Below are 16,513 nucleotides of genomic sequence, written 5' to 3' on the forward strand. Positions count from 1 at the left end.
TATCTGAAATTCAAATGTAACTGGCATCCTGTATTTTACCTGGCAACTCCACCTTGGAATAATAATCCTCTCTCCCAGTTCTCCTCCTTTTCCTCCCCTACTCACATTTCGGAGGAGACCCCCAGGCAGGGCTCATGACTCAGGCCAGGCTGGAGAACAGGCCATGCTTGGGTAAACTTACACGTATTTGTCCGTGAGCCAGGTTCCTGCCGCACATTCCCAGAGCTTCAGAGGGAAGGCTGTGAGGTCTCTGTCCTGGCTGTACACTGGAATCATCTGGGGAGTTTTCAATTCTACTCCCGCCAGGGCCCCACTCTCAAAGATTCTGATTCAGTTAATCTGGGTGGGAGGGACCTGGGCACGTGTATTTTAAACTTCCCCAGGTGATTCTAATATACACCCCGGGAGAGAAAAAGCACACGGTGGAGATGCTCCTCCACATACGATGGGGCTACGTCCCAACAACCCATTGTGAGTTGTAAGTATCGTAAGTTGAAAATGCATTTAATGCACCTAACCTACCAAACACCATAGCTTAGACTAGCCTGTCTTAAACGTGCTCAGAACACTTACGTTAGCCTACAGATGGGCACATCATCTAACACACAGCTTATCTTAGAATAAAGTGTTGAAAATATCATGCAATTTATTGAATATTGTACTGAAAGTGAAAAACAGAATGGTTGTACAGGTACTAAAAGTATGGTTTCTACTGAATGTATAGTTTTCACACCATCACCAAGTCAAAAAATCAAGTCACACCACAGTAAATTGGGGACCGTCTATATAGCCCAATGTTTCTCGAGCTATACTGTGCTCTTGAATCACCTGGGGACCTTGTTCAGCTGTTGACCCCAACTCAGTAGCTCTGGGGCCATAGAACCTGCATTTCCAACAAGCTCCCAGGTGACACTGATGTGCTGCATGGACCACCCCTTGAGCAGCCAGATTTTTAGAGTATGAAGAACGGATTATTGTAGAACCTATGCACGTATTTCTAATTCTCCAGACCCACCCCCTGATAAATTATCCCTTTCCTCTGGCCCCATGTGTATTTAATTTTTTCTAAAAAAAAATAGGAGATCATTTCCCTTGGGCTCACAAAAGTGAGTTGCACGTCGTCTAACTGCAAGATGTCCGAGCCGCACACTCGCTCGAGGCTTCTTCCCCCTTTTAGCTCCCTGGTTAGGCAGTTTTTCTAATCACTCGGCTGGTTCACACGCGAACATCTCTCAGTCACATAGAAACGCTTCACCCTCAGTTTATTTCCTAAATTTTCTTCTTGACACCTTGCAAAATGGTTTCAGGAAGGGGGAAAGCACACTGCTTCCTTCAGTAGCACCACCACAGGAAGGAAGGAAGGAAGGAAGGAAGGAAGGAAGGAAGGGAAAAGAAAAGAAAAGAGAAAAGAAAGAAAACAAAAGTCATCCCCAACCCATGTGTAACCTTACCGGTGACTTCTTAATGTCGGAGACAGCATAATTCCCTTGTGAGATCCATCTAGCAGATTCAGTTAAAGACAGGCCCGTTCCGTAAAGGTTGATGCTAAAACGACCCTGGAGTAAACGACCAACGAAAGGTTTTTAGTCCACGTGATGTCCCAAACAATAAAAGGTACTTCGGAAAGGAAAAAGATATTAATTATGATAGCTACTAATTATTGAGGGTGTCTTGTTTTTTCAGGGCCAGGCATTTTTCATGCATCATCTCGATCACCCTCCTCACAAGAGCTCAATGAACGGGGCTTTCTTTACAGACAGGGAAACTGAGGCTTAGCGGAGGTGATTAACTTCTCCAGGATGCGGTAAGAGTCCAAGTCACACCTTCCTGACCTCAAAGTTCTTGCTCTCAGCCACCTCCATTGGGCCTCCCGAACACAGCAATCCTGATGTTGCTCACAATTATCAGATTCCTTCAGGAACAAAATGTCACAGTGTAATTTTTCTAACAAGATCTCGCTGCCAAAGCTTCCTGGGCTTCCAGCTCCCTGGGGCGATTAGCACACCGCGTTCTAAGCACAGCAGGACGGGACTTCAAAGAAGAGGCGCTTCTCCCCGGAACGGCCAGCAGAGGGCACGGTTGGCCTGCTCAAGACCACCTGGCCCGGGGTGGCGGGGGACTCCCACACCACTCCAAGCGTGCCTTTCCAAACGGCCTCGGTGCTTTAATATTTATTTCTAAGGAGACCGTGCAGCCAAGAGACCCTCTCGTGGCTTTCTCCAGGTGTCTTTGTTTCTCTCTTCCAAAAATGACTTTGCAAAGGCATCTGAAATAGTTTCTGGTTGAGGCTTCCTATTGCACAGCGAGCAGCTTCCAAGCTAAAAGTGTTCCACGTGAACAGCTCTGTGGCTGCCTTCCCTCTGCAACTGATGAGCCAGGACTTTGTGCAAATAGTCTTTTATACAGCTAGGAGAGTGGTAAGGTGGAGCTCACAGCCAGTCAGACGTGTGCGAATAAAGCTCTTTCACCTGTGATTAGATCCTGGCTACATTTTTTTTTTTTAAAGCATTTTAAAACCTCAGTTTGTCCATCTGTAAAATGGAAGGTAATAAAATCCAACTCCCTCAGAGCACTGTAGTGAGGGACTAAATGAAATCAGCCATGTAGTATATGGCTGGTACTTAGTAGATACGCAAAAATACTATTTTGAATTTTCTAATTGTTTCCTAAGTGTTCATTTGGTCTCTCTAATGTAATAGTAAGCTTATTGAGGGCAAGGGCTTAGTATTGCTTTATTTATATCAGCTATAGTTTCTAACATACGACTAGCTCCTTGATAGATTCTCAATAAATAGAACACCCACTAGCTCCTCAATTGAGATTCCCAGGACTAGGGGTAGCTTAGCGGTCTCCTCTCGATGTAGTGTCATAAATACTGACTAACAAGAGTTTATAAACCCTTTTGGAGCCTTAGGTTCCACAAATGCAAAATGGGGGAAAATAGGATTCCTATTCGTAGAGGTGACCAAAGGATTCAGTCTGGACTAAGACAGTGGTTCTCGACACGGGACAATTGACACCAGGGGAAATTTAGCAATGTCTGGAGAGGTTTTTGGTTGTCACGACTGGAGGGGAGGAGTGTGCTGTTACTAGTGCCTCGTAGGCAGAGATCAGGGACCCTGGAGAATAGCCTACAATGCACAGGACAGCCACCACAAGAGAGAACTATCCGGCCCACAGTGTCAACAGTGCTGAGGACGAGGAAGCCCGGTGTAGAGGGCGAATTTACCCTAGAGTCTCACTCCCCTACTTATTTTCCGTGTGACCCTGGGCAAGGGCTTAACCTTCCTGAGCCCCCCCGTGTAAAATGGATTAGTAAGACCTCACCTGTGACCAGGAGGTGATCCGATTCAAGGCATAATGCAGGTAACTACTTGCTGGCCAGAGAGTAGGTGATAGTTAAACAATATTTAAAAAAATATCACCTGCTCTCTCGGACATTATTTTTACTACTCTGGGACGTTATTTTTAAGACAATACTATACGGATGTTACTGGTTCTGTTGAGTGGCCTCAATATCCAGGTGTCTGTGATTGTGGCTGTGCTGAGGCTGAAGGTCCTCGTTGCCCAGACATTGGATTCCATGGGCTGCACATGGTGGCCGACAATCCCTCTCTTATCTACCTACCACGCTTCTTTCTACTCAGACTGCCTGTCCCACCTGTGCTGCAAGACGAGGTAGACTCCACCTGCTTTGGCGTCGAAGTTCTTAGAAGGCTACTGCCCGGGCTTCTTTCCTGACAGCGCCCTGCACTGATCTGGGTGTCCAGGGTCTGGACATGCTCAACACACACATCTACAAGGTCTGTCTTCTCAGAGGAGGTGATAAACTCAAATGCAACAGGAGACTGTCCTCCTCATTCTCTTTCTCCCTTCTGCATTTTCAGCACTCTAAAAGTTGAGTGCCCCCAGAGAAGTAAAGACCTAATGTTCTTTCTAGCTCTGTTCCGGGACATCTTTGCCCCTGAAGGCCTTATATTCGGGGTTGAAAGGGCACAAGGGTTGTTGACTACCTCCTGTTGCTCATTTTAAAGAGGAAAGGTAATTAAGAGTTATGTCTTCACTAGACGGTCCATGAAGGTTTGCAAAAGATGTGCTTAGACCAGAGAGGAATCCTGTACTCTGCTGGATAAGAACAAATGTTGCAGAAATTCCTGCCTGTGGAAAGCCACGTCTATAATCATGGATGGGGATTCAGACACATCTAGCACCAAATGTAGCCTCTGCTGAGCAGCAGCCCTGTGGGTTTGGGCAAGTTACTCCAGTCTTTCTACTCCTCACTCTCCTTACCTTTAAAAAGGAAGCATTCTCACAGAATGCTGTGAGGACTAAATGCTGCACTGACTAGGCAATACTGAGCACAGTGCCTAAAGCATAGTAAATGCTCAATAAATGCCTGCTATTAATACCGTCAATAACAATAGCACCACATCTACTGTGATCAGGATAAAAAAATACATTCTGGTTATATTTGAGGGGCGCTCTCGGGAACCCACCCTTATTGATAAATCCCCAAAGCCACAGCAATGGATGAGGAGGAAGAAATAGATTCTCAAACACAGCCTCCCTCTGCTCTGATTTCTGTGCAATCACAAGGTCAAAGGATGAACTATCCACTCCAAGTCAGTCTGCACGAGTACGCTTTCTACAAAGCTTTTCCTGGAAAACTGATTTCAAAAACTCACATCTTTCATCAGTAGAGTTGGGGCTCAATAAATGTCCAAGGAATTGAATTCTAGAAGTACCCAATGCGGTTTGAAGAATGGGCTGGGAAAAAAATACAAATTAGCCTCTCACAGGCTTTGGGCTTTCCCATTTAGGAATTGCTTCGTTGTCAGAATTTAGCAAATTGATTAGTTCATTTGTCTCTGAATTATTAAAATACATGAATGCAAATTACTTTTCATTTACTTAAGCTTCCCAAAGGATGCGTATATAGAATCAAGAGAATCCTGAGACATTTGGAAAAGGCAGGACAGGGCCAATCTATTAGCCGTGAAAATGCAACCGCGAAAATGCAACCAATACCAGTGGGGTGTTTGAAACCATCAGCTGCTCTAAAAACACTGCACTTCAAAAGTTTTCAATTCCTGGGTAATGGAGGAAAGGCTCTTTTTACCATTATGTCCTTTGTTTATTTTCTTTCTCCCCTGAGAGCTTCCTCTTCACTTCTCTAAAATGTTTAGCAATGCGCTTCTAAAGCTTGGGGCTGAAAAAACACTTCGTTAAAAGAAAATTCAGATGTGTTTGTCTTTGGATGGTCTCCGTGGTAGGGGGTAAACCCATCCTATGGAGACAGTGGTTGGGATTCTGAACCTATCACCCAATCCCAATCTCTAGGCTTTTCAAAGCTCACAGGCAAAGTGGGAAATTCCCAGCACAGAGTTTAACAACAGCTTTGTGAAGACCTCATTGGAACCAAAGAGACAACAGAAGGCCAAGTCCTCTTGTCTAGAGTCACCGAATTCATTATGTTTGTCCTGCCTTCCAAGCGCAGAAGCTTCTTGCAAAGGCCAACCTCTGCTTTCCAAAATTAGCCCAGGCTGATGGTTACAGCATGTTTCAAAAGGCAAGTTCAAATGTGTCACGCCTCGGAAGAGACAAGAAAGTATATGAACCACAGAATGGGCAGAGAGAGGGCTCTTGAGCAGATCTGCAGAAGAGACATCCAGTAGAAGATGATGAACTTGCACTTCTGGTCTGAACAACGGCAAACTCTACAGATCCGAAGTAGGGGTAACAGATGGGAGTTATGGCATCCACAGAGCCCTGAGCCTTGTTCCTAGAGGACTTCTAGAATACATGATTATATCATGGTCATTCACTCTCCTGCCGTTCTCCCCAACATCCCAATAAATTCCTCAAGGGATGAACGTTTGTGAATCTCCAGTAACGAGGATGGCGCCTAGCGCAAAGTGAGCGCTCAAGAAATGTCAGCTCATTTGTCGTTAAGGCTACTCTAGAGGCATTTCTTGCTACAATTAAAAAGTCAAAGAAAACCCATATATAAGTCTTACAAACTTTGGGATCTCCAGGTCCAATATTTATTTCTTTTAAAAAATCTGTTTCATGCTTATTTGAAAAATTTGGAAAACCTAGGAAACTTAAACACGATAAAGTGAAATGTACCAATACACCCCACTGATGCTTTGAAAAAGTCCTTCCAGACTTTTTCTCTATTTGTACATTTGCAAAAATCATAGACAGGACTGTATTGCATTTACTGTTTTGTATCCTGTTTCTCCTACCTAATCCCATAAGCACTTTTCTATATTATGAAATATTCAGAATTTTCAGCGGCTGGCAGTGGTGTGTGGACGCTCACTTGCACTGGCTTTTGAGAACCAATAATGTGCATCTCTTCCCTACTCTCCATCTAGTGACATAATGTTGACAGCTTGAAATCAATCATGGGGAGTATATTTACACCATGGAAATCGGCAAATGCTAGAAAGCAGGGTTTTTCCTTTTTCTTGGAAAGCCGGTCATTAAGCACTTGCCAGCACTCCACTGACTGTACGATATTCAGTTTATGAACCGTCATAATTGGTTTAGCCAAGCCCTTGCCATCTGACATCTAATTTCTTTCTGAGTTGACGTGTTTTGCTGAATGCAGAAGTGAGGTGTGTAGCTGTGATCATTTCCTTAGGAACCACTCGTAGGAGTGGAACTACGGGATTAGACTCCGCGAGCATTTGTGAGGCTCTTGATACATGGGGCCAAACTGTCCTCCAGAGCAGCTGTTCTAATTACATTCCCTTGAGGTCAGGCGGGAGGTCAGTTCCTGGCAAGGGGGAGGGCTCCAAGGACATACCTGTGGGCACTTGGCGGCACTGTAGCAGTCTCCAGCCGTGGCAAAAGGGACAGGATGTCCTTCGCTCGTCCTTGCAAACTGTAAGTCAGTGGCTGTGGGGTGGAGAAAGGGTTAAAGGAAGAGGATGGCAGGAGTGGGAGTTGGGGCAGGGAAGGGACAGGATATTAACAAGGAGACAGAAGGGACGAAGAATAAGAGGGAATGGGAGAGAGAGACAATTTGAAGTATTAGTGGGCAAATGGATGCAGATGTGTTCTTGCTTTTCTCTCCTTATATTTGTGGTTCCGAGAGCTTCCTTTCCTGGGTTTTATCAGCACCGACTGCCTGTCTCCTCACAGTATGGAAGCCAAAGAGGGGGTTTCAAATGACTTTGGAATCGATTCCTACGTAAATACGTGAATCGGCACTCTCAGATGTAGTGTAGTTGGCTGGTGGAGAACCTCCTGTTACCCCGCAGGGCAGGCTTCAGGCCAGAAGGACATGAGCCAGGAAGGCTTTTCGAGAGACTTAGGAGTTGTTCTCTGAGGTTTCCTCTGTCCTCCCGTGGCCTAGGCACTATTATCGCCAAAATGTGGAGCAATTAGAACCCACATCTTGAAATTATTAATGGTAGTTTCTCAAGTTTGGGGCTAACTTGTAATTTTTTTTTTAAAGCCAATAAAAACAACCCTGACCCAGAGCTCATGTTTTTAACCCCTACTGTAGATCCTGAGATCAGCTCTGCAAAAGGATAAGGAAGAGTTAAATTGTGAATCCTGTAAAAGTTGTCTGCTGGTGGGACCAGAGGCCAGAGGCCGGTTTTCATCTTGCTGCCTTGTCTTTTGGGGATGGCGGAAGGCCTTAATCTTGCTGCAGTTAACCACACTTTGGTGAGAGGGAAATCTCCGTGCTCCCCTCAGCAAGCACAGGGACCCTCGCCTGCTGCCGCATGCAGAACCCCTGGGTCTCAGCTGGGGTGTGGTTCTAAGTGCAGAAACTGCAGGCCCTCTGCCTTTAGCCCTGATCCATCTAGCTGAAGGGAATTAACAACATCTTGGTACAAAGCAAGTTCAAGAGCAAAGCAATGCAATATCTTGCGCATCATGTTAATGAGGAAAAATTAATTATTCATTATTTCTCTTTTTCCTCTATTCAAGGGAACATGGTTAGATATTTCAGCTGTCCTTAACCACTCCTATGATTAATGTCCCTAACTGAGACGCAGTGTTGGCCAGAGTATGAAATCAGCCCGTATGCAGGCTAGTTTAGAAAAGGTAATTCTGTGCTTCATTTTTCTTCTGCAAATCAACAACTGGATAAAATGAGTTTTATGCCCGTGTAAGCGTGTGCGCTGCGCTGGTGAGAGCCGGGAGTGGGGTAAATGTCGCTGCACGAATCTGTCAGCTCGCAGGCTTTATCTGCCGTTCCTCCTACCTCAAACACCTCCGCCACCATCTCCGCGTCCCCCACCGATCCCCGTGCCCGGCCAGCCCTTACTTGCTCCACTTTGATGTCATATTTTCTGGGATGCCGCCCTGACCGCTCACACTGCAATAGTGCCACTTTAATGTGCTTTCATCTACTTCATTCATTCATTCATTCATTCATTCATTCTTTCATCACAAATCTGATGGCACACCCGCCCTGTGCTAGGCACTTTACAGGGAATACAGGAGTGAACAAAAGGGACAAAGCTCTCCTGCAGGACGGTTGTTACTGCCCCATAAGCTCCTGATCTCATTCCCCTCTGTATCCTCAGCACCTTCCCACCAGCCAACGTGCAAGACACACTCGCTCGCTGAATGCAGAGAAGAATGACCACATTCCCGCATGGCACCTCCCCGAACTTACTTATTATCTGCATGCTGGTCAGGTCTATTCTGATTTTCTGGAAGCTGGAAAACCCAGCTGCTGTGTAATCCTTCCGACACTGGCAGTCATCGCGCCGGCTGCCGTTGTAGGGGCACTCTGTTGGGTTGTGCAGCCTAATTGACAGAGAGAATGTTCTGCTAAGAATGGGGGAGCACTTCCAGGGACATCCAGGCATCTGGGCTCTGCCGAATCTGGCTCTCCTACCTGTGCCCGTAAACCTCGGAGAAATTCTCAGAGTCTCCATGAACCAGTGTCACGTACTCTTTGGGGCGGTCAGAATGCATCCCCGCGCAGAATATCTGAAAGACCAGAGATAACCCGTGAAGAGCGGCTCGGACGAGGCGATGAGAGCAACGATCGCTCACTCTAAACGCACTCTCCAAATAATGACCAACGTCCAACATTCACCTTTAGGAGCTTTCCTCTAATGACCAGGAAATATTCACCATCTTCACTGGCACTTTTGAGTCTTTTTACCTCCTTGCAGTTCTGGGGTAACTCACCTAGAAAACACAAATCGCAAAAATGGGGCACGATGCTCTAAGACGCGTGACGTCTGCCAACGGAATGAATCGCATTGTTCACACTGAATTGTTTTAGTAAAGGGAAGGATTGCTTTAAAACATTCTGTATTTCTAAAAAGGGAGAGCAAACAAATGAACAAGGAAACCCGGTTCATCATGCTAAAGAAAGATGGCTTCGGTTGGCCAACTTACAGTTATAAACATTATGGCAGGTTTTTCGTTCTTCCGGCTTCAAATCAGTAGGGCATAAGTGGCTGGGTTGGTCCTCGTTGGTTAAACATTGCACAGACCTCTGCATCACTCCGACACCACAAGACACTGAGCACTGTAAGGCAAACCAGAGTCAGCCGTGCGGCTATCCACCCGGGAGGCTTCTGGTGGTGTACAGCTCAGAGCCCCGATGGCATGCACATGGTGTCATTTCAGATCCTCTGTTGCTGAAAACAAGCAGCTGACATTTATTGAGCACTTCCTATGGACCAGTCTCTGTGCTAAGCTTTATATTGTCATATTTGTCTATACATACACATATAAAAATACATATGTATGTATAAAACATTCATACATGTGTATAAACTTATATGTAATTTCGTATACACATACATATATACACAAATTTTTTGGTTTTAAGCCTCACAATAACCCTACGCGATAGTACTACCATTATCCTTCTTTACTGGTGGGAGACTGGGGCTCAAAGTTAAGGAATTTGTTCAAGGTCATGGGGGAACCAGGATTCAAACCCTAACTACTTTCAATCTGTCATATACTTTTGCCTGATCACTTTTCAAGACTGAGAGTCTTGGAGTCCACAGCCAGGGAGCTGTGACAATTTTCCAGGGCAGTCCCAATTTAAAATATTCTGCCTGTTGTACCTATAATGCAATGAAGTATTCCTCATATAGAAGGACTAGAACATACAGACTTCTTAATAACATAAGCAACAACAACTAGTCCTTCTGTAAATCTTACAGATTTACAGATTCTAAAGTGTTTTAGTGCCAGATTCTAAGTGCTTTAAAAGAATTGTGGTAAAATACATATAACATAAAATTTACCATTATAATACAAGTGCTTTTCATACACAGATTGAGTATCTCTTATCTGAAATGCTTGGGACCAGAAGTGTTTCGCATTTCAGATTTTTTCAAGTTTCGGAACATTTGCATTATTACCAGTTGAGCATCCCTCATCTGAAAATCCAAAATCTGAAATGTTCCAAGGAGCATTTCATTTGAGCGTCATGTTGGCGCTCAAAAAGTTTTAGATTTTGGAGCACTTTGGTTCTCAGATTTTTGGATTAGGGATGCTCCATCTATATAAACTCATTTCATCTTCACAACCACCCATTTTGCAGATGAGGAAACTGAGACACAAAAGTTATGCAACTTGCCCGTGGTCATTCACCTGGGAAGAGGCAGAACCAGGATTTAGATCCAGGCTGTCTGGCTGCAGAGCCCACACCCTAGCACCAAGCCATAGTGCCAGATAGAAAAAGGTCCCCTCTCTTTCTGTCTGCCCATTTTGTGTTGCCAGGGTCTCTCCTACAAGCAGAGTTACTCAGGAGAGCAGGTCAGGCAGGACGTGTTTAAGACGCGGTTTGAGACCCAAGAGCTTTCAAATTTGAGAACTCAGTCGTCTACTTACACTCCCCCAGTTGCCGACTCTCCAGGTGGCTGAGACAGGGCAGCCCCTCAGGTAGCAGGGGTGGACGCTGGGGGGCTGGGTGCCCGGGCAGTTGACGGTGGTTTGGTAGCTGTACTCATAATTCTCCTTCCCGGTGTAAATCTCACTGCACGAGACCAGCCTTTGTTTGTAGCCCTTTCCACAGGTCACTGAGCACTGCGAGGACAGAGTTGAGAGGAGAGGTTCGAGCAGCTCCTGGGGCCAGCCCACAATAGGCCCCTGACCTCCACACCGAGCTCTGACCCCGTGACAATGCTGCAGAAAGCTCTCACTTCATTAGCTTATTTATTCACTTCAATCGGAGGCCCCGAGCACACAGGGGACAGGCAACCCTACGGGGCACCTCCCAGAGCTGGTGCTTCCCCTGCAGTGGGGGCACTCGAGCCCCTCTCTAGGTTTGCAGGGAAGAAATGGGGGAGGCCCCGCAGCCGTCATTCATTCCATTTGCACCTTCAGCCAACTGTACTGGCTGGCAAATCGCCCTTTTCCAAATCTAATCGCCCTTTTCCAAATCTACGATGAACACCAAACTGGGAGGGGAAAAGGAGCCAGCAGCCACCCTACGAGTTGGCGTTTTCAATGTGCAATCCGAGCACTCAGCCTAAAGGGGGCTCTGGGGCTGTTTTCCTTCCCCATTTGGTGCTGTCGGCTTTCCCATCTGCTCTCCACTAATTCCCTTCCCTCCTCTCTTTCCCTGGCTGTCGCTCTCGAAAGCCATAGCACCTTTCTGCTTTCCTCGCGCTCTTGCTACAGAAGTCATGCGGCCATTGTAACTCTTTTATCATAATTATACAGCATTTCAAAATACTTAACCGATGCAGAAATGGAGAAGGAATAAATATCTTTCTAGTGTCCCAACTCCCTTCTGTGATGGGACATCTAATTGGTTATTTATAAAGTTTTATATATTCAACCTTCCTTGCTAAGTGTTTTATGTCATATACTGTTCAGAAAATAAAACTGAGTTAATTAAGTTTTGATGATATCTTTAGGCAACATCATCAAATCCTTTGTTAAAGGTGCTACATAAAAGAGGGTAGAGGACCAGTATCCTCCAGTCCTAAGGTTCTTAGGGGAAGGCTGGATGAACCCGTGGAAACACTATGCCACATGTGGTGTGTTATGCTTTTCCTGGGTGAGGGACCACAGGTTTCATCAATTATCAAGGGTAGTTAAAAGCCACAGTGTCAGCTGGGCACCGTGGCACACACCTGGTAACCCTAGTACTTTGGGAGGCTGAGGTGGGCGGATTGCTTGAGGCCAAGAGTTCAAGATCAGCCTGGGCAATGTAGTGAGACCCTGTCTCTACAAAAAAAAAGAATAGAAAAATTAGCAGGGCATGGGGGCACACCTGTGGTCCCAGCTACTTGGGAGGCTGAGGCAGGAGGATCCCTTGAGCCTGAGAGTTCAAGGCTGCAGTGAGCTATTAACATCCACTGCACTCTAGCCTGACTGAGACCTTGTCTTTAAGAAATTTTTAAAAATTAAAAAAAAAAAATGCCACACTGCCTGCTCTGCCCTAATGTTCCATATTGCTTTAAGCCAAGTTTTTCCTCTTTCCCTTTTTCCTGGAACTTTTCCAGGGAAAAGGCTCTTCTTGAAGAAATCCCAGAGACAGGGGAGAACAAGTCCAGCCAGAGGCACTTAGAGCATCCTTGGGCCTTCCCTTCCAGTTGGCTCAAGATGGGGAAACGGTCTGTGCTCATTTCTTCCTTCTTTGGCTGCTGCTGTCCAAATGCCCGAAGGCCCAGTTGATGCCAGACCAGGGGAGTGTACGGCTAGCCTGGGGTGTTCCATGCATGGACGGATGGCAAAGACACAGTGTCTGTCCAAACTGTGGGTACCTTAGAGTGCCAAACCCAGCTCTTGCATGCACCGATCTCAGTCCATACTAACTTAAACAAGGCTACACGTTTGAGAAGTCAAGCAAGGAGACTCCTAACCTCTACAACCCAGGAGCAAAAGCAGCTCGTTGCCCATTTATTTGGAGGACTCAGTGGAAGATAAGCATTTGCTGGGAAACTGAGCTCCAAATATGATCTTTATGCAGAGGCCTCCACATCTCTGGAAAGAAGGTGGAAAGAACAGATGCTCTCAGCCAGCTGTTATCAGCATTGTGAAAATGTTGACTGTCTCTGGTTTCCTCAAACCATTTCAGAGCAGTTTTGAAGTGTTAAGAAGCTCCTCTCTGGGGAAGGAAGCTCTTACTATAGACTCTACATGCCTTGGTGTATGTGCTTGGTCCCTCATAAGCACATGTTACTTTCTAATTTGAAAATAACAGCAAAGCAAAACAGAACCATAAGAACGTAGGCTCCTTGCATTAGGGACATATAATACTTCAGGCCCCACTAGGGAAATACATGCGTCCGTAGGGGTGACGGAGCTCGTCCTTGCCGGTCTGGCCAAGGCCTCCTCAAATTTGGGTGGAGCAGAGCTCAGAGAAGAACAAAAAGAACTCTCCAGGTAACAGTGGTCCCAGAAAGAAGGCATGTCTTGCTTTTCTAGAGGGAATTGTGGTGCCAGTTCCTTTGGGAAGGTCTCCCCTTGGAGGCTCTCTTCCCTGTGTCTGTACTAAGTCCTATGTCCAAGCCTCTAGTCTTTGCCTATAAATTTGCAGATTTTTCAATCCATGATACACCTGAGAATTTGCGGAAATGTGGAGGGCTTTTTTTCTTTTTAAATCTTCTTTCTGTCTCATCTTTTGGAGGTTAAGCTTATATTAAAGCTACATGATTAACAAGACTCAAGTCTTAGAAAGAGACCAAAACTCTTTTAGCATAATAAAAGCACCACAAAGAGATTAGCTAAAATGAGGATGCCAATCTCGGCCAGGTGAAAGGTGTAGAAACTCCAGAAGACACCTGAGCCAGAAGCCAAGAAGAGGAAGCTCCCAGAAGGCAGAGGGGTGCGGCGATCAAAGGGACAGGGACCTGAGGAGGGAAAGAGAAAGGGCACACAGGAAGACTGCTCCCCAAGTGAGAGCTGGCAGTGTCCTCGGGTGGCAGCCCTGGGAACCAGAAGTTAGGGACCATGCCCAATGAGGACCAAACTGACAAAAAAGAGAGGGGCCATCCCCAGGCACCCTTCCCAGCCCTCCCCTGCCTTGGGATTGGGACGGGCTGGAACCTATGCCTCAACCCAGCATTGTGAACTATTGTGAACACTCATCTGGATTCCACACGCTCCTGGCTGGCCAAGAGTCAATCTCCCTCCTAATGATCTGCAGCAGGCTGCAGTCCACTCTCTAAGGGTGTAGAGTACCATTGAGGGCATCCCAGGAACATGCAGGGGTGGAGGAGAGCAGGGTTTCTCAACCTCGGCACCACTGACATTCGGGCTGGATAACTCTGTGCTGCGGGAGCACCCTGTGCACTCGAGGACGTTCAGCATCATCCCTGGCCTCCACCCACGACACGCCAGTGGCAGCCCCCTCTTCGAGCTGTGATAATCAAACATCTCCAGACATTGCCAAATGCCCCCACAGAGGATAAAAAATCACTGCAGTAGAGTGAAGGATGGGGAGACATAGAAAAGACTTCAGGACCAGCTTTAGTTCAGAAACAACTCGACACCCAAAACACACATCATCTAAATGCAAACATTTATCTCATTAAAATGTGAAATTGCTACCCCGTCAAACTTTGAAGAGACCCCAGTGGTAAAAAATCTTTAGCACATTTGCTGTGAGCCAGATGCTTCCCTTTCAAATCTCTAAGTTCTTTTGACCAAATGGCAACTTGTTTTTGATGTTATAGGTCTTTCAGTATTTGAAAATATTATGCATTTTTAAAATAACATAATCATGCTATTGTCTGGCTGGGTGTGGTGGCTCACGCCTATAATCCCAGCACTTTGGGAGGGTGAGGTGGGGGGATAGCTGGAGGCCAGGAGTTTAGGACCAGCCTGGGCAACATAGTGAGACCCCCATCTCTACAAAAAATAAGAAAAATTAGCCTGGTATGGTGGTGTGTACCTATAGTCCCAGCTACTTGGGAGGCTGAGGCAGGAGGATTGCTTGAGTCCAGGAGTTTGAGGCCACGGTGAGTTATGATCATGCCATTGCAGTCCAGCCTGGGTGACAGAGCGAGACCCTGTCTCTTAAAAAAAAATCGCACTATGGTAACTACTATTTGTTTATTAGTAATAAAAGTGCCTGTTTCTATGTAGCCATTGCGTGCAGGAGGATATAAGAAAAAACAGACCCTTGAGATTCTTTGGATAGTACAGGAAACTATTTTGTTCCTCTGGAACAGAGGTTGTTAAATGGGCAACCCATATCTGGCTCATGAAAGTGGTTTGCTCTGTACAATGTTTTAAACAAAAAATTTTGAGCCCACATTTTCAAGTTAGGAGATCTCACATAAAAGTCCAGACTTTTATCCTCTCTTGAAAAATAAGGTTTGGTAACACTGGACCCACATTTCTGCATGGCCTCAGCTGGAGTGGAAGAGAGCCTGCTCTTTCACACAGCATGTGCTAGTTTGCCACAGTCCCCACCTCTCCCTATTGTCTCCCTGGCACTATAATATATCCTTATACTTAACCTTCTTTAGGCACCTAAAGGTGTCCTATGAGTTTGCAGCCACTGTACTATCAATACTTCCTTCCTTATATCAACAGGACATCAAGGTGAATCACAGAATGTAGAGTTAAAGGGAGCTTAGAAACCATCTCATACATCTCTCCTCACTTTGCACACGAGGGACTCTGGCCCAGGAAGGCTGAGGGACTCGGGAAGGCTGAGAACAGTTCGCAGCGGCGGAACTGGCAGGTAGGTCCCTATCTCCCCCATTCCTGCCCTGTGCCTCTGAGGCCACGGCTGAGCTGAAGGCAGTTACAGATTCCCCGAGACGGTACCTCTGACCATTCTCCTGTGATCCAGACATACTCGCAGGGCTGCAAACTACAGCTCTCGAGGTCCGCAGGCCGCTTGCCCATGTCGCAGTGCATGCTGTGCACCTCGCCTTCGTCCTCATCCACGCACGCCACCTTGCGGTACCTGGAGCCCTCGCCGCAGGTCTTGGTGCACTGTCAAAGACAAAAAAATGGAAGAATGACGGATGACTTACTATGTCCTGTTACCGCAATCGTGTGTTTCCCTGTCTATACGGGCTTTCAGACTGTGAGGTCTGAAGAGTGGATGCAGGCACCACATTCCCTGTTCTCAGAGAGGAGCTTCTATCTTAGTAGCAAAGATAGACGATAAAGACAGCTAGGTAGTGAGGTTTAGCAAGTGCTATCATCTATAATCCCTTTTTCAGACGAAGAAACTAGGACTGTGAAAACCTAGGTCACACATCTCTTAGTGAAGAAGATGGAACAGTTATGTTTATTCCCGAGCGATGATAGCAGAGAGCAGGTGGTATGTTTTGTTCTAGGACCAATTCTATGCTGTCCACAAATTCCTTATCTTTTTTGCTTTAACCAACAGCAAAACCCCCCTTGAAAGTTTAACCTTAGTGATCTCTGTTGCTGAAGTTCATTCAAAGCCTGTTCTATCTAAAGCATGTGTGTCACCCAACATTTCAAGACTCTAGACCACATGGGGAAGCCCCAGTGAGCTCACCGGAGCCTGTGCCCAGGGCTGCTTCAGTTTCCTTTACACCAGGGATTGCACACCTGAGGCCCTGGGCTT

The 16,513-nt window shown here is 46.2% G+C and overlaps 1 protein-coding gene across 1 annotated transcript in view; it reads right to left on the reverse strand.

The window, feature by feature from the left end:
* Nucleotides 1-16,513, reverse strand: part of ADAMTS9 (ADAM metallopeptidase with thrombospondin type 1 motif, 9) — a 189,036-nt gene that overhangs the window by 10,560 nt on the left and 161,963 nt on the right. Inside the window, exons 31-38 of the mRNA XM_012639039.1 lie at nt 15,736-15,906; nt 10,837-11,031; nt 9,382-9,514; nt 9,074-9,168; nt 8,870-8,964; nt 8,645-8,778; nt 6,815-6,906; nt 1,452-1,556 (exon numbers count right to left, since the gene is read on the reverse strand). Coding sequence (XP_012494493.1) covers nt 1,452-1,556; nt 6,815-6,906; nt 8,645-8,778; nt 8,870-8,964; nt 9,074-9,168; nt 9,382-9,514; nt 10,837-11,031; nt 15,736-15,906 — 1,020 coding nt within the window. The remainder of the gene's footprint in view (nt 1-1,451; nt 1,557-6,814; nt 6,907-8,644; nt 8,779-8,869; nt 8,965-9,073; nt 9,169-9,381; nt 9,515-10,836; nt 11,032-15,735; nt 15,907-16,513) is intronic.

The sequence above is a fragment of the Propithecus coquereli genome, unplaced genomic scaffold (assembly GCF_000956105.1).
Source record: "Propithecus coquereli isolate 6110/MARCELLA unplaced genomic scaffold, Pcoq_1.0 Scaffold1, whole genome shotgun sequence".
Classification (NCBI taxonomy): Eukaryota; Metazoa; Chordata; class Mammalia; order Primates; family Indriidae; genus Propithecus; species Propithecus coquereli.